This window comes from Euprymna scolopes, chromosome 43, assembly GCF_053919585.1.
Source record: "Euprymna scolopes isolate OS-2025 chromosome 43, ASM5391958v1, whole genome shotgun sequence".
Lineage (NCBI taxonomy): Eukaryota > Metazoa > Mollusca > Cephalopoda > Sepiida > Sepiolidae > Euprymna > Euprymna scolopes.
In genome coordinates this window covers 28,214,131-28,238,737 of record NC_136524.1, presented here as the reverse complement: position 1 = coordinate 28,238,737, position 24,607 = coordinate 28,214,131, and the positions used below count along the sequence as shown (strand labels likewise).

General features: G+C 32.6%; 1 protein-coding gene across 1 annotated transcript in view; it reads left to right on the top strand.

Annotated features, from left to right (window-relative positions):
- The window catches only part of LOC145268257 (neuroendocrine convertase 2-like), a 328,833-nt gene that overhangs the window by 157,209 nt on the left and 147,017 nt on the right, over positions 1-24,607 (top strand). Inside the window, exon 5 of the mRNA XM_080123602.1 lies at positions 9,492-9,529. Within this exon, the coding sequence (XP_079979728.1) occupies positions 9,492-9,529 (38 nt within the window). The remainder of the gene's footprint in view (positions 1-9,491; positions 9,530-24,607) is intronic.

Below are 24,607 nucleotides of genomic sequence, written 5' to 3'. Positions count from 1 at the left end.
AGCCATTCAGCAGTTAACATTTTCTGCGGGACAGTTTTTTTTAATGAGGTTTGTTTGTTTTTACCAAACTTTGGGGGAAAACAACTCTCCCCGTTTATTAGGGGAGTGTATCGTGTTAAAATGAAAGCAACCATCTGATATGACGACGGTATGCCGACATTGGCCAAACGTTACATCGCTTTCTAGAGAGCATTGGCGCCAGCGGGGGGGGGGGTACCCGGCGTTGCCCGAGTGTTTGTAGGTGTGTATGCTTTTTTAATGAAAACCTAAGAATAAGCGAAGTAAAAAAAGAAAACATAAAAACGAAGCGGGCGTACCCCGGGGGAGGGGGGTAATAAGAAATGAAAAAAAAACACAAAAAAAACTAACGTTAGGCAAACGAACGATGTTAAATGTAAAAATCGAAAAAATAAAAAGAAAACAGAAAAATGAACGTTAAAACTAAAAACAAACAAAAAAAAACACGTGAAAAATGGCCTAAATAAGCCTGTTTCGATATTAAAATTTAAAAAATCGGTGGGTACCCGGGTGTTTTTGAGTGTGTGGTCGGGGGTGGGGGTGTTAATGAAAACCTAAGAATAAGCGAAGTAAAAAAAAAACAACAACAACAAAAAAAAAACAGAAAAACGAACGTTACGTGAAAATGGCTTAAATAACACTGGTTAAATATTTAAATGTAAAAAATCGAAAAAAAAGAACGAAGATATCTCACACCACGATTCGAACCCAAAACGTTTAGATAATGAACCAACGCTCTAACCAACTGAGCTAAACCGACGTACATGAAATTTAGTCAGTTCTTCAACTATTTAAACTAAATCAGGTCATGACGTCATCTGACGCATGCGTAGAACCGGTCGTCGTCATGACAGGATCGTTTAGTTGACCCCCCCTGTAGAAAATTGTCTATTTCAGGGTGAAACAATTAACGTTTTTGGCCAATTTTTCGATATTTTTCGGGCGAAGGATAGAGTTTCAATATGATACCAAGTTTGTTAATTTTTGTTCTGTCTGTCGAAAGTTTTTAGCGACACACAAACACACATACAAACATACAAACACACATACATACATACACACATATTTTTGCTTTTATATATATAGATTACTGTAAACATCGCTGAGCTTTTTTTCAGGTAGTTTATACTTGGCATTACCAAAAATTAAGGCTCCAGACAAGATGTTTCAATTTTGTTTAGATACTGTCGTTGTCTTCGATTCTTTCTAATTGTTTAAGAAAATTTCTAACGGCATTAACGATGACCAAATACAAATGAGATTTGTTTTAAACGGAAAACAAATATCTCACAATTTTCAATTAATTATAAAGAAAAATATTAGAGAGCTATTTTAAAAAGATCTACTGTTGTAATATACCTCCACCAACCAATGTATTTTTGCATTTTGCAAAATACATACGGACATTACACGGGGTGGAGTACAGTCATTTGAACATTTTCAAAAAGCATTGAACCCTTAATAAAATTTTAAGAAATTTTAAAAGAATCGGAATCGGTACTTGTATCGGAATTAAGAATTTAGAACAGAATCGGTGATTGTATCGGAATCGAGAAAAAAATTTGAAATCGTCCCATCACTAATATATAGGGTGGGGGTTACGATAGGCATTTTAAAATGTTTTGGCTAGATTGTTATGTAACCATATTTAGGATAGGTTTCTGAGTTCTTATATATACAGCTTCCAACATTTAAAATTTTTTAACGTTGGTTTCATGATGTATTATTTGTGTGTTGCTGACAAAAATTTCTCTAACTTCGGAGGGGTAGTTATGCTTTTTCTATAAATGTTTTATATAGCACTAGATTCTGCATTATGCAGGGCAAAGCGACAGTATAGCTTGGTCGTTGTGTTACCGACATAACCAACGTAACTACTGCTTTTTTGCTATTATAGTTACATTGGTTATATATAACCATAGTTACAATATTGGGATTTTCATGTTAAGGGGTATTACTATTTATGGTAGTGTTTTTTTTTAAGTTCTGGAGCACTGATTTTATTTGCTGGTCGACTATGTTGTTTCGAAATCCATTATTGATGAAAACTTGCTTGATATTTTTAGTTCGAGTAGTAATGTTTTTTGTTTTAGGTTGGCGCGATTAAGAAGATTTTTGAATATGGTTATCATATCGATGAGGGCATTCGCTCTTAAAATTTAGGAGGCAGGAGTTAAGGCTAGAAGGTTTTTATAGTTGGAGGTGTTGAAGGTGTTGTTAAAAGTGTCAATGAGGACGCCAAGGAAAGGAATTTTATCATTAACATTCATTTCTATTGTGAATTTAAGTATGGACTTATCTTGAAAGTGCTACTTCAATCTTAGTAGGTCCTGGATATGACCTTAAACTATATCCGGTGGAAAGGCCCCAGCTTGTGGGATCTGGAGAGTGTGGAGCCACCCTTTAATTGCCATTGCTCCCAGGTCCACTCTGACCCGGAGTGGTAGTACCTGTTAGGGTCCCAACTATGGGTTAAATAGAAACTAACTTGAAAAAAACATATTCTATTAAAAAAATTTTCTTCAAAATCGCTGGATTCAGCTTTAAATAACCTGAAAAGGGTTAATATGCCGTAAAACAAAACCAACCAACCAACCAACCAATCAGTCTTAGTATTTGTTCATTGTTATCAAATAGGATGAGAATATCGTTGACATACAGTACATAGAGGGTTTGCTGGTGTTATTCAATATATAGTTTTCGAGGTCACTCATGTAGAACTCGCTAAATAGCGGACCGAGGATGGAACCCGTTGAGACGGCCTCAATCTGAGTTCAAATAACCCATTTTATTTAGTACTAAACACGCTCCTCAGTTTTAAGTTTTTTTGTTGATTTTAAGGGGAGGGAGAGACGGGTTGTTCTATATGCTGTTAAGGATTATGTCAAAGTTGTTTTTTTACATGAATATTTGTGAATAGCCTTTCTACGTCGAGAGAGGCGATGACTTCGTTGTCAGGTTGCTTGGCTTTTAGAATTTTTAGTAGTTCTGGTGTTGATTTAACACCGTATTTATTAGGTAAATACTGGCTAATGAGATCATTACTTTGGTTAGGGAACAGATTGGGATGGCAACTTGGGTCGTAAGAGAGAGAGAGTTCGGTTTATGTAATGGTATAACTAAATAAAAGCTCTCTTTTATCTTTAACAATGTTTATATATATATATATATATATATATATATATATATATATATATATATATATATATATATATATATATATATATAGTTTTTTGTTGTTGACTTTTTAAACGATATTAAGGTTAACGTCCCCACCTTGGAGTTCCGGTGTTTTTCTTAGAAAGTCCCCCATTTTTTATTTGGACGTATTTTTTTATTTATTTATTTATTATTTTGAAAAAAAAAACAAACCCAGTAATCTACGCTGAAAAGGAGTAGGGCTCCGAAACACGCGTGTCCGTAGATTACTGTTTTAAAAAATAGTATATATATATATATTCTCCGATATAAGATCGCATATCGAATATCTGTATTGTACAGTAGTTGTGAGTGATAATATTTCGTTCTTATAATACTATTTTCGCTTCTTTCACAACCAAACTATATGAACTGCTTTATTTTGTCACTATAATTCTGTTAATATATTTGATTATTATTGCAGAATATTATAAACGGCGACAACTCTATGCGAAAGTCCATGAAATAGGTATGATATTATCCAGTCCTGGTCACACAAAAAGATAAAAACAAAGGAATCCAATAGTTGCTTTTGTATAGAAACGTTTGTTTATAAACACTTGGATGACATTGATCCGTGCATGCGCCTATCAAAGCAGGCCAATAGCGACGTTTAAATAAATAATAAAGCCTGCGAAAGACGCGGAATAAAAAGGTCAATCGAAGCACTGAATGAAATGATATTGTACAGTTGCCAAATTTCTTGGATAAACACGATATTAATCGACTAAATTTAATTTACCTTGTACTGCATATACACTAAGATCTCTAGTTGGAAATATGACGTCAAATAAATAAAATTTGTAGATAATTTGATATTTTGATATGAGATTAAACCTCTCTATTAGGATTGAACTTCTAACTAGGAAATTTCAACTCAAATGGAATGTTGACCAATTGTTTTTCGTCTTACGTTCTACAGACTATGAGATTGAAAAAAAAAAAATGGGCAGAGAAGCGGGAGAAGCAAGACCGTAAATAAACAAAATGAATAAAAAGAGTAGAAAAAGAAAGGGGGGGGACAATAAAACAAATTCACACACGCACGGAAAAAGAGAACACATTGATTCCCTTGCCTGAAAAAAATCAATAACATAGTCAGTCGACATCTTATTTTGCTTTCAATGTGCGAAGAAATCGATTTTTTTTTCTCTGGCTGGCAGCCGAGGAGGTGAACTCATTCGTTCGATTCCGTTCGATTTCGGTCCATGACGTCAGCTTGAAACGTCACTCGAAAAGAGCACGTCACGTGAAGTGTGGTGATGGTGGTCGTGGTAGTGGTGGTAGTGATCGAGGTGGTGATGTCGACGAAGGTGAACGCATAATGGGGAAGGCTGAGTTGGCGGCGGCGAGTTTTCGACGGATTGAAGGCGCAGAAAAAAATCGCGTTCCGTACAAGCTTCACTTCATATGCACCCCAGCAACAAGTGGAGATAGGAGATAGCGAGGTGGGGTGGGGTTAGGGTTAGGGGGGGAAGAAAAACAAAAATAAACAATTTTCGTTATCCATCCACTCCTACTACTTCACACAGGTGGTATATAGCACAAGGTAGTTTTGATGCGGGAGAGAAATGAGACGGGAAGTAAACGACAGCAGTTACGTTCATCGGTTTGAGTTAGGTACATAATTATGTACATGCAGTGTCGCACTAGCACACACAAGGCCTTTGGGCTTAGATTCAAGTGTAGTATCTGTTCTGATGCAACACTTACGTTAATTTGTCCTTTGTCAGTGGAGGTGAAACCCTTCTATACTAAGATAAATTGTATTTTTACAACTGCCAGTGCCTGTTTTTGGGAAGCTGGTTTAACCCCACATTAAAAACGACCTTGTGTCACATTTTGCTTTCGTGGGGAAGCAAATAAACACCATTTAATTAAAACAAAAATGCAGTTTTAATTCTTAGTGATTTTAAGTTCAACATTACATTCGCATGAACCGAATCACTGCAGGGAAAGCCACGATTACAAAAGAGAATTTAAGTAAATAACAGTGAAAAATAAACAAGAAACCTTCATTTAAATTATTAAATAGAAAACGGGCATCGTCAGTTGTTGACCATGTAGATCTTTCGGAGATTTATATATATATATATATATATATATATATATATATATATATATATATATATATATATATATATACAAGCCTTGCGTGCTGTGTCTAGTAAATATCTTACTGCCGATGCAATTCTCCACTGATATAAGAGCCAGGTACGTCCAATGATGGACAGGAGCTTCTAGAATGCTTTATCCTGCCTTGGCAGAGTTCAAAATAGACTTCGTATCCTAGTTGGGGATGCCCTTTTCTCTTCCCTGCAAACTTTTTCTCACAGAAGAGACGTTGCGAGCCTGTTTATGCTTTATTTTCATGGCAAGTGCTTGTCTGAGCTCAAATCTATGGTCCGCACTCGCCAAACGTTCACGAGAAACACTCCTCTAGATGAAACCACTATCAATAATTTCCCTCACTCTTTATCTGTGCCTAAACCTAAATGTAGATTCCATGAATAAAGCTTCTTTCTTAGAACTGCACACATGTGAAACTCTCTTCCGTTTACCTGCTTTCCAGTTGACTACAATATGGTCGTCTTCAAGTCCAACATAAACAAGTTCTTGATGAGCTGTTCCCCTTAAGTAATCCAATTTACCAAATTTACACTACTAACAATTACTACGCCACTGTCCCATTGACCACTGTATACTTGTTAACCCTTATCCTCGAGTGGCCTCTGGGCCTTGATAAATGTTGAATCCTTTGTAAAAAAAAAGTTAGGGCTATTGAATCATTAAACCGGACTGATTTATTCATAGAGATAGATGTACATTAATATCTTGGAAATTCTAAAAAATATTTATTTATCTTTTAAATATTAAAGACACAACAACAACAACAACAACAACAACAACAACAACAACAACAAAAAAAAAAAAAAAAACGAAAAAAAAATCAATTTGTCTGGCTGACGAAGAGTGTGTGGGGTAATGGATCGCAATTGCGGAAAATCAAGTTAGTTTCTCCAAAAAAATAGGCCGGAAACGAACCCGATATTACTTCATAAACAAATGTCTTGCGATCAAGAAAGAAAATCCAAAATTCTTGATATTTCGGAATTCTAGTAAGATGTTAATGTGCAGATGGCACTAAATAAAAGGATATGCCTAAACGGGGCCATCATTGAAAATCAGAAGTCTGTATAGCTTTGATGATTCTTTAAATATTTCATCTGACCCTCCTCCGAAGAAACGTCTAAAGGAAATTGTTAAAAGGCTTATGGTAATAGGTTTTAGAGAGAAAACAAGTTTCGACTGATTGTAAAGGGAAAACGTAGATTACGTAATGACTCTCGCAATTTTTTTTGAAAATAGCTCCAAACAAGGCAGGAAGCCACTTGAGGAAGGAGACAATAAAAACAACTTCAACAACAACAACAATAAGTATTAGATAGCTAGATTCAGACCCTAAAATAGCAATTCTTCCCTCTTTATCAGAAACATTGCTCATCGAATGTGAGGACTAAAGGACAAAATAAGGGATGCGAAAATTACGAAGTTACCGAGAGTGAAGATATTTGTTGCGTCTGTCTGCACAGTGTTGGTCCAGTTTTTCGGGATTAATTAATTAATGTTAATATTATTTATGGTGCTATGTTGACTTTATTCATCTTCTATATCCCTTTTAGCTCTTTGGCCAGTTCCTTGTATTTGCTTCACTTCTCCGTCTCCATGATATTCATCCTGTGGTCTGGAACAGCGAGATCCACGATATGACAAGACTTGTCCTTCTTGCTAATTATTATGACATCTGGTCTTCTAGCTTGAATGGGTTTACCTTTTTGTACGTCCACGTCTCATAGGATTTTATGATTGGCGTTTTCAAGTACTGCTGCTGGTTTGTGCTTGTACCATTTGTCTGAGTGTTCAAGATGCAGTTGTTTGCATCATCACCAGCATTCTTATTGTTGTTGTTGTTGTTCTTCTTCTTCTTCTTCTTCTTTTTCTTCTTCTTCTTCTTCTTCTTCTTCTTCTTCTTCTTCTTCTTCTTATTATTATTATTATTATTATTGGCGCACAGGGAGCTTTCACATAGGTCTTCAGAGATATTTCCCTGAAAACAGCCTGTAGTGTTCCCTGGAAGCTGAGTGACAACAAGTCTCCCCAGGTTTTCATTATTATTATTATTATTATTATTATTATTATTATTATTATTATTATTATTATTATTATTATTATTATTATTATTATTATTAAAATGAAAGTAATCAAAAATACATTGTACTGTCATAATACCTCTTTCCTCACTTTTCTTTTCCGTTTCTCTCCCCCCTCTAATTGCCTCTGTCATTCTTCTCCTTTCCGCCTCCATTTTTAATTATGTATACCATTCCATTCCTCGCACCCTTTATTTACGTTATTCGCCTTTCCTCAGCCCATCTAAAATACTCATCTCGTATTTCGAAATAATTCTACAGCTTATTTGATTATTCCATTATTGTTTAAATTTCTCATTGCACAGGAGAAGTTCAGTTCGAAATGACATAATCCTTGTTAAATGACACAATCCTTGTTAAATTATATATATACTAGCAGGGAAACTCGTCGTTGTCCGGGATTGAATGAGGATCAACAAATGTTCCACACTCCCATGCTTTTATTGTCATCCAAATAGGTTAAATCGCCCATTTTTAAAAATCAAATCGATTGATTTCCTGCCCTAATTAAAGATCCATCTCAACGCAGTATACCGGGAAGAAGCTTCACATGCCTCCCCACGGTGACTTAGTCCACAATACATTGTAGTCGACATTGCACTGTAGAGAATCTACTATTGATTTTATAAAATTATCTGTAAATAATGGCTTGAATTAAAGTTTAAAATGCTAAAGTCAAGTATCATGGCTCAATTGTGCTCTAAACAAAAACATTCATTCCAACTGCTCCCCTGTCATATTAAAGAACCAAGTATTGATTTTATAAAATTATTTTTACATAATCACTTGAATTAAGTTAAACGTACAAAAGTCAAGTATCATGGCTTAATTGCGCTCTGAAAATACACATTTATTTCGAACGCGCCCCTGTCTTATGAAAGAACATATTGCTGGTTTTATACGCCGGAATTTTCTTCTTGTGATGATAAAATAGATGCTTTATATTACTTATTTGACTTTACCACATCTTCCTCCATTTTAAGTATGAAATACGCCATACTATACACAAAGCTGAAACACATTTACGCAAATATAACACTCTAAAATTGTGAAGAGAAAAACTTATTTTATTTCAAGGATGAGAGTTCAATAGAAACGTTGTTTTAATTTGAATAAAAGAAAATACGCATCAAGTGCGCTTGAAAGCCAAATCACAACGTAATATTAGGAAAATAAACAAATATTTTACTTGTTTGAAATTTACCACAAATATATATCAGAGGTATACTCCATCTTCAGTGTGTTGTTTTGTTTCTTTTTTTTCTTTTCTTTTTCCTTGCCATGTTGTAATTTTGAAGAAAGAAGTCTGTTTGTATAGAGTCGCGCGTTGTTTCTAGCGGTTTTATTTTGAAATGTTTGAACTGTGCGTAGGTAACGCGAGAATAACGTTGATTTTGATCTCGGTAATTCGAGTTGTATTGTTTCTCCTTGTTAATATAAAAATAAAGACACAATACCTCACTTCTTCATAAAATTTGATTATCATTATCTAGGTAAGTAGAAGAGTAACTACTTAACTTGTTTTTGATAACATTTTTTGTTGTATTTATTTATTTATTTATTTATTTTCACCCATTTTTTGTTTTCTTAGCTATTCGGGTAATTCCAAATAAATTACACAATACAAATTATCAATCTTCATCTAAAAATAATACAACCTATGGAACTTTATTTCGATTATAATGATTTGTATACATTATGAAGCATCTGAAATTATCAGCAACATAGAAAAAAAAGAAGCGAGAGAGAGAGAGAGAGAGAGAAAGAGAAAGAGAAAGAGAAAGAGAAAGAGAAAGAGAGAGATTCCAGCAAGGGGAATAATCCCCAATTGCTTATTACACGCATCTTAAGAGAAGCAGTTTTTTTTTCTTTTTAATTTTTTTACCAAAAAGTAAAAAAAATAAAAATATTAATAATAATAAAATAACAATATAAAATGTGTATAAAATCGGTCGATTTTATTATTCATTTTTTCTTTATTGTTTGTTTCTTTTTCACAAATCCATTATCGATTTAATCCATGTCTATATGTGTAATTATAATATTTCTCTTTATCGTTTCCAGGCATCGATTATCTTCATGAAGATATTAGAGAGAATTACGTAAGGATTTGTCGTTGATCAATGTTATTTTCGTTGTCGTAGAAGTTGTTTTTCTTTGTCTTTTACTTTAAGTATTGTTGTATTCATGCTTGTCTTGATTGGTTGAAACGGCTGTTGATGATACGCTATTGTTTAGCGAATGATTTTAAGAACCTTCCTATTATATAAAATGATAACGTTCCTTTTGTTTGTGTGTCCGTTCAATTAAAATTCCGAAACTACCTTACAAAACTTACATATTCAAATTCATATAAAACAAAAAAACAAACAAACAAAAAAAAAAAAACAACAACAACAAACAAAAAAAAACTCACTAAAAAAAGATAAAAAATCTCAGTCAACTGCTGATGACTTTTTCCCCCTTTTTTGCCTAATTTGCGCATGAATTAGAGAAAAAGTGCGTGTGGGAGAAAGAAAGAGAAAGCTAGGAAGAGACAGACAGACAGACAGACAGACAGACAGACAGAAACAGCTGTTACATATTCTCTTTAAAATTCTTCAAATTTATTATCGATACAACATAGTATAACCCGACCGGAAACGGGAATTCTTAATATTTTTGCAAAAGTACTTAATACATATATAGAGCTAATATAATTGAAACTGCACCCCCGATTAATATTTTTAAAACGTAGATTAATTCACGTTAGTGTTTTTCTGATGTTTATATATATATATATATATATATATATATATATATATATATATATATATATATATATATATATATATATATATATATATATATATATATATATAGATAGATAGATAGATAGATAGATAGATAGATAGATAGATGTTTTTTGTTTTTGCGATACGTTCTGAATAAATTCAATTATTTACGAAAGTGCATTTTTACCTAAATGCGAGTTGGGAATAATTTTCCCTTTAACCAATTTGTTATCCGATATAGGGAGCGGCATATATATTATTTTAAAAATATAATATAATATAATATAATATAATATATGTATATATATATATATATATATATATATATATATATATATATATATATATATATATATATATATGTGTATATATATACTTTCAAGTATAAAATATATACATATAATATATATATATGTTCCAATTAGCACGATTTATTAAGCTCAATGCGTGCACGCTTTACACTTTTAGAGCATATATATATATATATATATATATATATATATATATATATATATATATATATATATATATATCAATAGTTTACATTTCAAAGCCAAATAGATATTTATATTTTTTCTTTTATAGTATTTTATTTTAGTTTGTCTTTTACCTTTATTTTGTCTTTATATATATATATATATATATATATATATATATATATATATATATATATATATATATATATATTAAAGGGTAAGAACAGTAGTCTAAAGAGCAGAGTGTATTTTAATGTGATAGTAAAATTACTAATTTAATTAAAATACAAGAAAAGAACAGTGCTCGGTGTAATCTAACTATAATCAACATTCAAATGAATGCTTTGACAATAATTATGGTTTTCTAAAGGCGAACAATTAAAAGATACATCTGCCTTACTTAAAAATTGCTAGGTTTATTTATGGTGTCTTTTACATATAAAAAAAACACCAAATACTTTTGCTGATGAGGAGACTTTGTTTAAAAAAACTATATGTCAAAATTATTGTCCGTGGCTTAATGTCTATCACAATAAAAACATCGTTTCTGAAACGATCGTACAAATTGTTGACTTTGTTGTTGTTCCTTCTTATGAAACATATTTTTAATTCTTAATTCTAATTTGAATTTTAAATTATCAATCACATTACTATATATATATATATATATATATATATATATATATATATATATATATATATATATATATATAAGAACAAATAGTCAATAAAACATGTTAAAACACACTGTAAAAGAGTTAAAAACATATTTAATTTTAAAAAGGAAGCACAAAATCAGTGGATAGTTCTTAATCCGCAGAGCTTCGAAGAAATACTTTCCTTCTCATCAGAGGGAAGAATTTTGCTTGCAAAAGTATTTGATGAAACTACAAATGTCATAGATCTTACTTGGTAACAAATAGTAAAGGAAAGGGGATAAGGTAAAGAAAAAGGTGATTTCACGTGAATGGTGAAGGGTACAATATCGTATAACTGTAAAATTAAAAATCAAAATCCAAAAAAGTTGGTTAAGTTTCCATTTCCACAAGTAAAATCCAAGGGAATCGCGTAATTGGAAGATGGTCCAAAGTAATCCAAATTGCAGAAATCCTTTTGGATTACTTTGGACCATCTTCCAATTACGCGATTCCCTGGGATTTTACGATTTTAAGATAAATGCTGATAGCGCATTATTCTAACATATATTTACCATTACATATGCCCTAGCAACAATATTTTTTTGAAGTTAAAGTCACCAAAGTACATTTCTGTTTTTTTTTTGCACGCTAATCACCCCTGGGTAACGCTGGATAGGTGTAGCTTATCTATATATATATATATATATAAAAGGCAAAATGTGTGTGATCATTTTATGTATGTCCTGACAAGGCTTATTTCGCCGCGATTCTCGGGGGGGTACTATGGCTTAGAAGTATTTATATACCCCCTAGGTAATAATATCTAGGGTTTGGGAACGTGTTTCGAGTCTAGATTTATTTACATCGACTTTTATAAAAATCGCGCTATTTCGCTGTCCTGCTTTTTAGTATGAATAAAGTGAAACTAAATTCAAACGGTGTATTCTCGGCTTTTGTGCCGGAACGTCCAGAAAGCAATCAACTTTTGATCAATGCGGTGGAATCCTTATATCAGACAATTGCTTTCATATGGAGACCCCTATCTTTTATGGGGACCGACATGTTGGGAAACTAAACCAAAACAAACTTGACTGCGGGATTGATATTTGACCTAATTCACTTTTTAGTTTATTCATAACCCTTTATTTTCGCTTCCGCCTCAAGTATTCGAGTTCGAACCTCCCCTTCCTCAAACCGTTTTTGGTTTTTCAAACACCCGGGCACCGCCGGACCGTTCATTTTTTCTTTTAGAAGTTTTCACATTGTTTGTTTTTATAATATTTGGTAAATTTTTAGATTAGGTCCACCTCCACAATTTTCTTGTAAATGACGACTCTTATAGGTTTTCAACTATGCTGAATATGGAAATCGCATTGAAATTTTGCAGAAATAAGTAGTTATCGAGATATAAAAGTTGTATTATGCATTGTATTCTTTGGCGACCGTCTGTATTACGCGCGCCATAAACAAATCTACGTGTGTAACAAAGATGGTCACAAAAGAATACAATGCATGAAACAACTTTTTATATCTCGATAACTACTTCTTTCTGCAAAATTTCAATGCGATTTCCGTATTCAGCATAGTCGAAAACCTTTAAAAGTCGTCATTTAAAAGAAAATTGTGGAGGTGGACCTAATCTAAAAAAAAAATGCCTAATATTTAAACAGGACTATTACTTCGCTTTGTAATCACTTTAACTCCCCCCCACGCCTCTAAAAACCCGGGCAACGCCGGGTACCCCCGCTAGTTATGTATAAAAGAAAACAGTTGTAATTTATGTTCCGTTTATTTTATTCATTTTTATGATTTCGTTTGATATTGCATTGTTTAGTTTATTTTTCCATGTCTGTTACATATATATTTTCTATGCCTGTTACATATATATTTTCTATGTCTGTTACATATATATTTTCTATGTCTGTTACATATATATTTTCTATGTCTGTTACATATACGCAGAATCTGTTGCATTGCATGCCACTTTATCAGTCTTGAGAAGATGGCACTTAATATTAAAACATGTAAGTGTTCCTGTCTGTAATGTATTTGTGGACATTTATTAACTATAAAGTGGAGTTTTTCTCCCTCTGACATTGATATTACAAGTCTACCTTTTCTATTTAAAAATTATGAAAACGAATTTCTTTAATATACTTAATCATGGATATGCAAGCGACTAAATGAGGTTAACTAAGATGCATGCACTCAGATGTCTACAAATCTTATCTTTACAATTAGACACTCCGTGTAATACATCAATAGTTGATTCAAATTATCCTAGTTCGTTCTTGTTTTATTCCTTCCACTATTTCTTTAAAATATTTAAATTTTAAGCACTTCGGGAAGTAGTTATTCCGACTAAGAAAACTGTCACAGTGTAGACAATTTCACTTACACACTGAAACGTATTAAAGGGAAGTTATCATGTGAATTATATTCAGTTCTTTCTCTGTATCGTATTTCAAAAACATTAACAATAATTATTATGAAAATACATGAGGAAGAAAGATGATTTGAATGTTTACAAATCTATATATAAGCGAAAAAGTGTGTTAGTGTATGTCCGCCAAAGGCTTTTTTCGCCAGCCTTCTCGGTCGGCTCACTCCTCTTTAACACTTTTTATATGCTGTCTAAATCATAATATCTACGAGTTAAGAACGGGAGGGGGGGGTCGTGTCTATCTTCAATTTGCCCGACTTTTACCCGTTATTTTCGAGATTTTTTTTCGATTGCCGTGTTTTCGTTATGCTTTTCAGTATAAAAAAGCGAATGCTGGGGCGGGGGAAATAGAAACTGGCTTGCAGCGCCAAACGTAGTTAGACCATAATAAGGTCAAACATCACGCGACTTAACTTTCTCGCACCTGTCAATTTCACTTTATAAACGTTAAATTGATACGGCTTTCAATTCCTCTCCCCTCGTGGCCGAAATGTTTAGGTGTCTGGTGTTTTTCCCTTTCGTTTCCACCTTCGCGTCAAGGCTTCGGGTTCGAGTCTACCTTCCTACTAAAACTTTTTTTTTACACATCCAAACACCCGGCCAACGTTTTTTTTTAACAGAGTTGTTTTGATGTACCACCCTCCACATACACACCTCTAAACACCCGGTTAACGCCGGGTACCCCGCTAATAATTAATAAAAGACATTTTCGTCTGATTGTAGGTAGAGTATATACCATTCCTTTAAAATCTTCACTCCTAACTACTTTTTAAATTTTTACGCAAGGACACGTTTCCAATCTTTAAATAATTGTTCCAATAAATCCAGAGAACTTGGAGAAACTTTGGAGAATTAAATCGTTTTCGGAATATGAATGCGAGAAAAATTCCGTATAGACATTAAAATAATGCTATCTTGTTGTTTGTGTAATATGTTATGAAATAATTCGAGATCCATATGGTATTACGTATGGAAACATGTGTAAAAATTATCTGAATAAGCGAAATGGAAAACAAAATGGCGTCTGAATTTAACTTTATGCGATTTGAGTTCGTTTACTCGTCATAATGTTGGCACATTTAAAGCAATTTTTTTTCAAGCTTATTTGGGTAATAATAAATTAATGGGTAATATTAATTTAATGGGTAATATTTAATTAATGGGTGATATTAAATTAAATACATATTCAATCAAAATAATTCTTCATTTAAGAATATGTAAGACACCCAACGACATAAAAGCATTGTAATGTATATACGGAATTTTTTCGCTGGTTCTTTAACGTCAGCCAGGTAGATCATTTAATACACCACACACACACATGCTTTGTTTTGTTGTATTTATAAATTAATTTACTCTTGTTTGCTTTTGTCTTTTCTCTTGGTCTTGCCTGTCGATTATTGTTGTCTTATGGTTTTAAAATATTGTTATTGTAATTTTTTGTATTATATGCATAAACATCGTTAGGATATGTGGCTGTGGCAATTCACATTTTTTACGTTACACTTCGTGTGTGTTAAGTTTTAAACAGTATTTTATGATTAAAAACTCTTCATTCAATTAATGTAATGACCAATCGTTACCGTAAGTACTTTGATTTTTTATCCAGTTTTTTGCTCCAATATGTAAAACTGCCTGTAAAAATAAAATAAACAAAATGGCACAAAAATCTTATCATGTATTTACGTGTTAGGTTTTAAAAAGGCAATACACCAAAAATTACGCACCCCTCACCCCACAAAAAAAACAAGTAAACAAAAACAAACAAATAAGTAAACATGGTGGAACTTCGCTATAATAACGAATTTCGAAAAAACGAAAAACAATCAATTAAAATAAAAAAAATAAATGATATTTACTGACTTTTTTTTTTGTCAATTCCAACTAAAAGCAATACTATCTACTTAATTGGCATGTCAGAAGTACTTAAATATCACCGCATTATTTAAAACAAAAAACACGAGTTTTCGATCTTTATCGTAAAAAAAAAAATTCTCGTCATATTTCTTTAGGAACATATGACATAATAAAAAGAAATAACTTAGCGTATGGGCGTGGCTCTCCAACTAAGGAATGCTGATGGAGTGTTGCATTAGGTGTATCAGAATTTTTGTAGGCATTTTTGACACCCCTAACACGAAACTGCGAAGGTAGAGTATATACCATTGCTTTAAAATCTTCACTCCTAACTACTTTTTAAATTTTTACGCAAGGACACGTTTCCAATCTTTAAATAATTGTTCCAATAAATCCAGAGAACTTGGAGAAACTTTGGAGAATTAAATCGTTTCCGGAATATGAATGCGAGAAAAATTCCGTATAGACATTAAAATAATGCTATCTTGTTGTTTGTGTAATATGTTATGAAATAATTCGAAATCCATATGGTATTACGAATGGAAACATGTGTAAAAATTATCTGAATAAGCGAAATGGAAAACAAAATGGCGTCTGAATTTAACTTTATGCGATTCGTCATAATGTTGGCACATTTCAAGCACTTTTTTTCAAGCTTATTTGGGTAATAATAAATTAATGGGTAATATTAATTTAATGGGTAATAATTAATTAATAATAATTAATAATAATAATAATAAAAAAACTCGTAATTACATTTTAAAAGTGGGTTGTTTATTTTCTTTATGGATTATACTTCCAAAATAAACTATTAAAGTTGTATGAAAATTAATAGAAATATTATTTTTTTTTATTAAAAAAAAAACAGTAATGAAATTAATTGAATTTTACGAGGTCAGTATTTTTCAATTTTTAAACTTTAAAAAAATCTATCAAAGGTTTTCTATTGATTCAATTTTTACGATATTTTCAGAGTCAATGTGAAATTTTATGCTCTTTCCAATAAACCGAATATAATATTTTAGACAAACGTTTTTTTTTTAATTCACGCCCCCCCATTTTCAAATGTCTATTAAAAAGTAAATAATTAATTTACACACCAAAGTTTTATATATCACAAATTTAAGATAAAAAAAGATCAATAAATAATATATTCAAATTTAAAACAAAAAGAAATAATTGTATTTTAGAAATTTACCAGTAAAATCCGAAGTTTCAAACCTTTTTTGTTTTTTAAAACACGTTGTTTGTATTTTTTAAAAATATGAAACCTTGGTCCTTGCTCCTTTAATTGAAAAAAAATTAAGGTTTCAATTTCATTTTTCGAGTAGTTATAAGCTTGGAAAGACAGGGGGTCGAATTAATTCACGCCCCCATTTTGAAATGTCTATTAAATAGTAAATAATTAATTTACTCACCAAAGTTTTATATATTACAAATTGAAGATAAAGATCAATAAATAATATATTCAAATTTAAAACAAAAAAAAGAATAGTTTTTTTTTAGAAATTTACCTGTAAAATCCGAAGTTTAAAACTTTTTTAAATCACGTTTTTTTAAAAAAAAAATAAAACCTTGATCCTTGCTCTTTAATTGAAAAAAAATTAGGGGTTGAATTACATTTTTCGAGTAGTTATAAGCTTGGAAAGACAGGGGTTCGAATTATTCAATATTTTTCACGAAGTTTCTGACACACCTAGTGTTGCATGTTTTGGTTTCGATTCTAGCTGATGGCACCCAAATCATACATATAATGATTAGTTTTGATTTCACACCTATATTTTATATTCAACATAATAATCGATGAAGAATTGTCTATATAATAATAAATACGTAATTTGCATGAATTAAAATATCATATTTACGCGTATTTTACGATAAGCAATATCGGGCGGCCTGATATATATATATATATATATATATATATATATATATATATATATATATATATATATATATATATATATATATATATAATTTATTTTGTCGGTGGGTGTTCAACCGGATTCATCTCTGAATATTTTGGCTAAAAAGTTGGAATTCTCTGTCTGTCTCTGTCTGTCTGTCTGTCTGTCTGTCTCTCTCTCTCTCTCTCTCTCTCTCTCTCTATATATATATATATATATATATATATATATATATATGATATTTGGACCTGTAGCACACATTTGACTTGGTTTTAACATGGAAAAAATTGCTGCTAATGGGTCAAAATTGAAAACAAAATAGTTGATCTTGACAGAAGTAGTCGACTAGACTTGCTTGCATGTACAAATCGACATTCATGGGTTAAACAACGTTATTTTTTAAAATTATTTATATGTGTATGGGCGTGGCTTAGAGGCTTAGGAATGAGGCTGGACAGTTATATGTTTTGGTTTCGATCCTACCTGATGGTACTCAAGTTATGTTTGTTTTTTTTTCTTTTGATTTTATATTCAATATAATAGTCCATAGAGAATTGTCTCTAATAATAAATACGTAATCTGCATGAATTAAAATATCATATTTAAACGTATTTTACGACTGGTCAACGCCAGGTAGCCTGCTAATATATACATTAATAATAGCGTCTTATCTAAGGCTGATACGACCACGTTAAATTATCCAGGTTTTTTTGAGGTTCTAAGTTCAATCCTGATTAAATGCACCAAGACAATTTAATAATTTAACCGAAACGACGGCACAAATCGGGAGAATGCAATGTGAACAGTGTATTTCGAGGAATTAAATGGTTAGGCTAAACATTCATAATAGTAACCTAGTCTGACAAAAGGTCAAAGGACACAATGTCTGAAACGTTATGATAACATAGAAACAAATATATGTTTTTCTTTATCACAAAATTCGAGAAGTGTTTTGTATAAGAACTTGCTCACTAGACATCTTTAAGTCAAGGCCAAGTGTAGGGATAAACTTAGTGTATGCGTTATTTCTGCATTTTCGAAGTTTGCCTACAATATTTTTATAACATGATATTTCGATATTCATTGCTTCAAATTTGTTCAACTAAACAGTTTTCGGTTTATTCTACAATGATTGAACCCTCTGTGAGAGTTTGGAAAAAATACTTCAATATTCTATTTGTAAAAATTTTGAATATGGCTGCCAAGGTTTTAGTAATCAAATGAAATTATTTTGTAATTTTCAGTTTCCTCGTCATGACTTTTATTATCACAAGGCTTCGAAGTTTTTACCCTTCTTCGGGTGCCATGTGTCAAAATCTGGACCCGTCATGGAATTTTGAAGCCACTCCTATTCCTTGCTCGCACTGCATTCTTTGGGTCTTATTAACTTTAATCAATTTTTCGCCTTTGTTCACATTTGAACTCCTTGGACATATGGCCAAGTGAACTCTGTTGTTGACTAAAATATGTGGGTACTGAGTTCAATCCTTAATGAAGACGGCATGACGATTTAGTAAATTAACAGAAAGAATACCACAATACCTTAAGAATAGAATACGATCATTCTAACAACATAGATAGAATAGTTATGTAAAAAAAAAAAAAAAAATCCATGGCTGCGACCTAGTACGGTATATGGTAATTAAATTATATCAGAGTGCAAAATCTTCAAAACGTTATGTTTTTTCTTTATCACAGTATTCGTACAGTGTTTTTTGTATGAACTATTAACAACTTCAAGACTAAGTGTAGTTCTAATAAACGAGGAATTGTAGTGGGTTTGCAAGCCTCACAAATAACAGATAAATTCCAAATAAGACTTTGACTCATCCTTATGCTGTCAGATAGAGTTTCGTACATGTTCTTGTTACATCTGTTATGCCTGTGTACTGACCTACTCAGCAGAACAAGTATTGATTTAGACAAAATACGGATGTCTCTAATAAAGGAGAAACTTTTAATGGGTTTACAGGACTCGGGGGAAAAATATAGAGACATAGCTGAGATGACTAGGACGTTACTTAAAGTGTTCTTCTATGGTATTTCTCAGATACTTTGAGTAAAACTTTTATCCTCCAGGTCATGCTGCTGCTGATGATGATGATGATGAAGGTGTAACATTCTTTTGTCATGACAACGAAGAAACATGCAAAATTTTTATTTATTTACAATAGTTGTAAAGTATTTACTATGCACTGTTAAGGAATTCATCATCTGACGTCATCAAGCAAAGGTCATTATAGGTAAACACAGTTTCTAATAAAGGTAAACTGCAAAAAGTTAAAAAAAAAAATAATTCTAATTTATGCTGGAGATACGTGCCTAAGATGACCTGAGAATGTTGCTTTAATTGTGCAGATTATCTTAAGGACGAAAATAAAAAAAAAAAATAAAATAAAATAATGCCTCGGCCTAGAAGGATTTCTCATACATTGAAAGAGGAAAGGACATATAAAATGTAGAATCGGGATAGATACTACACGTTAAAATATATATTTACACAAAGTATAAAGATTTACATTTGAACAAATTTAGCTCAAGGCCATTGAAAAATGTGAAAAAAAAAGTTGGTGTCGTTGATCATCTTTCATTATAATAACTAGAAATATTTCTACCCTACTCTTTACTAGAATTATAAGTCACCATAATACCTCATTTACTCAGATGAGCATCGTATTAATTTTTTTTTCATCAAATGTTTAATTTTTTAATGTGCCCACGTACTACACATTGATCTCTGCCAAAATTACGGTTCTTTTGCAAGTAATTTATGGTTGCTCGAGCCTGTATTTTGTCAAATCTTAGGCTTCACACCTCTAAATATTAAAAGTTGAGTTTAAGAAGAAGAGTTGTAAGAGATTACGTTAGCTAACGTGATAGGGAAGTGACGTAGCGAACAGAAAACAGGCCGAAACCTTGACTAGTTTTTAGTTTTAAAAGAAGTAGCTGTGATGTTTTTTTGTTTGTTTTTGTTTTCTTGCTAGGACGTCACCACTTAACGAGGCTCAATAGGTTCTAAATGATAAATGGTAATGAGCCAGGTAGACTGTAAGACAACACTGTGGTGATTGGTAATGGTAGAACTGGGGGGGGTAGGGTTTGATTATTTAATAGAATGACTCGACAAGAATCTATTTACATTATACTTGGAAACGACAGCTGGAAAACAGTCCCGCGGGATTGTTTTCGACTGACAGACAGTTCTAGGAAAGAAACTTTGCTCATGGAATTTTCGTTTAGTTTTAAACACAGATAGAGAGTAATTTTGGAGAGTTGTTGTAGCTAAAGGAATGCTAGTTGTGAATTCTTTGCAAAGGTGATAATAGATTGGAGATCAGTCGAGCACCTACCATAAAAATTACGATAGAGCAGAGATAAACTCGCTAGGTCTATTCTGTGTGAAAGAGGAAGTAAGGAGGCAAAAACGTCATCGCCCACTAGATTTTGAAGGCGGTTCTGTGCCATATCAAAGCGGGAAAGGATACGATACAACAAACTTGTTGGGATATGATTCGTCTTTTTCGATTTAGCATTAAGAGGACGGCCCAACAAAAATGTATTTACATCAGATTTGAAAACGCCCATGTTATAGTCAGCTGGAAAACAGCACCATGGCATTATGTTCCAGAGGCGGAGAGTTCTAGGAAAGGAGCCTTGTTAATGAATTTTTCGTTTACTTTTAGTCGCAGATAAAGAGCAAGGGAAATTAATGACAGTATAGGCATAGACAGAGAGTAAGGGATTTTTTTTTTTTTTTTTTTTTGACAATTTAGGTACAGGGGAATGATTTATAGTTTTTGAGAAACTCTTGTCGCAATCTGAATAGGTAAACATATAAACTGAAAAAAAAAAAAACACATTGTTGAATGTCATATGTGGAAAATAACGATAGGGGCGGACCCGCAATATCTCTTCTGCGACAATGACGGAGCAGGGAGGTGAAAAGGTTCTCGCCAACTAGATTTCAAAGACGATTTTGTATCCTGTAAAAGCATGGAGGCTATGCTACAACAACATGTTCTGCTATGACTCTTCGATTTAGGTTTAAACTTTTCGATCAACACACGTATTAATCCGGAGTGGTAAGCAGATAAATCGATAACACGTTGCTGAGTGTTGTGTGCGGTCGTACAGTTTATTGTTTTTCTTTTATTTTGTTTTTAAATTAATCAATTAAAAACATTAAAAAAAAATTCTAACGAAGAAAATGTTATTTTGCCTGCGGTAATCGATTACCAAAAATGTCTCTTGTTGATTTCATTCTTTCTATCTTTTTTTTTTTTTTTTTTAATTGAAAACACTTAAAACGAAACGAAGAAACTGTGGAACTGGCAGCTGTTAATCCTGACGTAAAATGATTTTAATTGTAGCTTTCTCTGTGAGGCAATTAATATAAAAAAAAAACAAATAAATAAATACACGAAGAAAATTAATTCTTTAAAACACATTTTCTCAATGACAAACAAGCTTCTGCATTCTTTCAGCGCGGTAATCGTTGGACTGAGATTTTAATCATCCTATCATGGCGACCTTCATTTCGTGGGAAAACAAATACAATTAATCTTCGAAGAGGCAAGGTCACCATGCGCATATCAGAAATCGCAATTTCCGAGAACTGTCTTCTATTGTAATTCTCCGGTCAACCCAAATTAAGAGAATTCACCATTTCACGTGCGTTCGCTGCCGTCGAGTTTGTCAACAGGTCTTCGTTAAAAATTCTAATACATCTCACTCCTTTTATTTTGCCGCTTAGTTCTCACATTCCACAGGCGACGATTCCAACAAAGGTGGAAGGATTGGTGTTTTCTTGGTTGGAATCTATCTATATATTAGGTTGGTGCAAAAATAATGCCGTTTTTTAAACGTATATATCTATATAATTATAAAACTCAAATGATTTTGTAACGATGTATGTAACCCACTCTCCGGTTTACGACATCCGGTTGCGCATGCACGCATAGCCTGCGCACTGAAATATTAACGTTATTATTTCAAAATTATTATTTAACATGGGAAGAGTGGGGTTTAAAACAACTTCAACGTAATACAAAAATGAACGATGTAAAAAAACCAAAAAAAGAAAAAACCCCAGCCGTATTAACAATTGTTTATTTGGATAATTTTAACGCGAACCCCCCCCCCCCAAAAAAAACAAAAAAAACAAAAAAACAAAAACAAAATAACAATTGGGACGCTGAAATATTAACGTTATTATTTCGAAATTATTATTTAACATGGGAAGAGTGGCGTTTAAAATAACTTAAACGTAATACAGAAATGAACTATGTAAAAAAAAGCAGACACTATTAACAATTGTTTATTTGGATAATTAAAACGCGACCCCCCAAAAAAAAAAACAAAAACAAAAGAACATTTGGGACGCTGAAATATTAACGTTATTATTTCGAAATTATTATTTAACATCGGAAGAGTGGGGTTTAAAATAAACAAAAAACAAAAGAATAATTGGGACGCTGAAATATTAACGTTATTATTTCGAAATTATTATTTAACATGGGAAGAGTCTAGCAGTTCGGGGGAAGAAGTTATTTTTAGTCCAAGGCTTTCCGACATCTGTGGAGTTCTACAGTGTAGGGGTGGGGTTTTGTTTCTTGTCGGGTTGGTCAGGGTATTTATGTTGAGAGCGTACAAGGGGATTGGAGTTCGTCGGAGCATTCTCGAATAAAATACTTATAAAACAGGTACAGGAATACAACATTTCGTCGATGAGACAGGGGTTAAAGTTTAGTTGATAGTGCGGGACCTATTAGGTTGGCGACTCTTTTGTGAACCTTGTCTTGTCTTGACTGTAGCAGATGCGCCAGCCCGAATGTGGTAAAAGTACTCCATGCACGGGCGAATGGTGGCTTTGTAGCGGTACAAGATACTCTCAGGCATGAGTAACTTTCTAACACGGCATAGAGAGCATACCTTTTTTGCAGTTGCCTTGTTTCAATTCAGGTTCTCTGTGAATGTTAAGCCGATGATTAACTTTCATGGGAAACGAAACCAACTCTGTGAACTAAAATTAAAACTTAGTTTATGGTTATGTTAGGATTATGTTAAGGCTAGTTTAGGTATGTTTAGGTTTGGGCTAATTTAAGGTAAAAATGAAAAGAGACCCGCTTGGTTTATAATGTGTAGACTGTTCGGTGAAATTTGTTAACAGTCGCTATCATCACTTTTAGTTAGCCAAATAGGTGATTTTTTCATTATGGTCGCTTTTTTTTTTGTTGCCAATTAAACCCCCACTACAACCTCTAAAAAATGAAACAAAAGTAATAGTACATTTCCCCTCATCTATAATATAAATCTCACCTGTCTGTTTAAACGTACGTATGTATGCATGTATGTATGTATGTTTGCCTAAAATTTTCGATAGAGGGGACAGATTTTTATGAGATCGGTATCATTTTGAAGCTCGACCCCTCGGACGACAAATATCGAAAAAATGGCTAAAAACATTAATTCCTTCACCCTCAACAAAAAACTTTTCTAAAGGAAGAGGTCGCCTTTTTCGCCGATATTTTCGAAAGTCATCCCCTTCTTTTCGATTGACTAGCCTTAATTTAAACCTTCGCCACTTCCGGTTTGGCGATGGACGCAACGGCAAAGACGTCACGTTTTTTTTCACGCTCTTTTCCTCCTTCGCGGTACGGGTGTTGTATAGCTCGAATGGTTCATATTGGGGATCATATGTCGAGAGATGGCGGGGACATGTAACGAGTACATGCAATACAGGATAGACGATGATGAGTGAGAGAAGTAGATGACATGTATACAGTTCTGGAATGGTTCTTTTAAACACATATAACGGGGAAAGAGAGGGTGATCAGTTCTTTTAACACAGGAGGGACAATAATTATTTATGATGGAGGAGGGGGTAAAATTACTTAGAAGCGTTTTATACAAAGTTCATTATATAGATGATTAACACATTACCTTCGATTGTTGAATGACAACACGAAGACAAACAGTTACAAATATCGATGGTGATTCTTTATTTCATTTGACCAGTCAGGAATTCACATTGGTTCTACATAGTTAAACTTCTACCCCTTCGCCTCTGAGGAGACCCTCCTCTG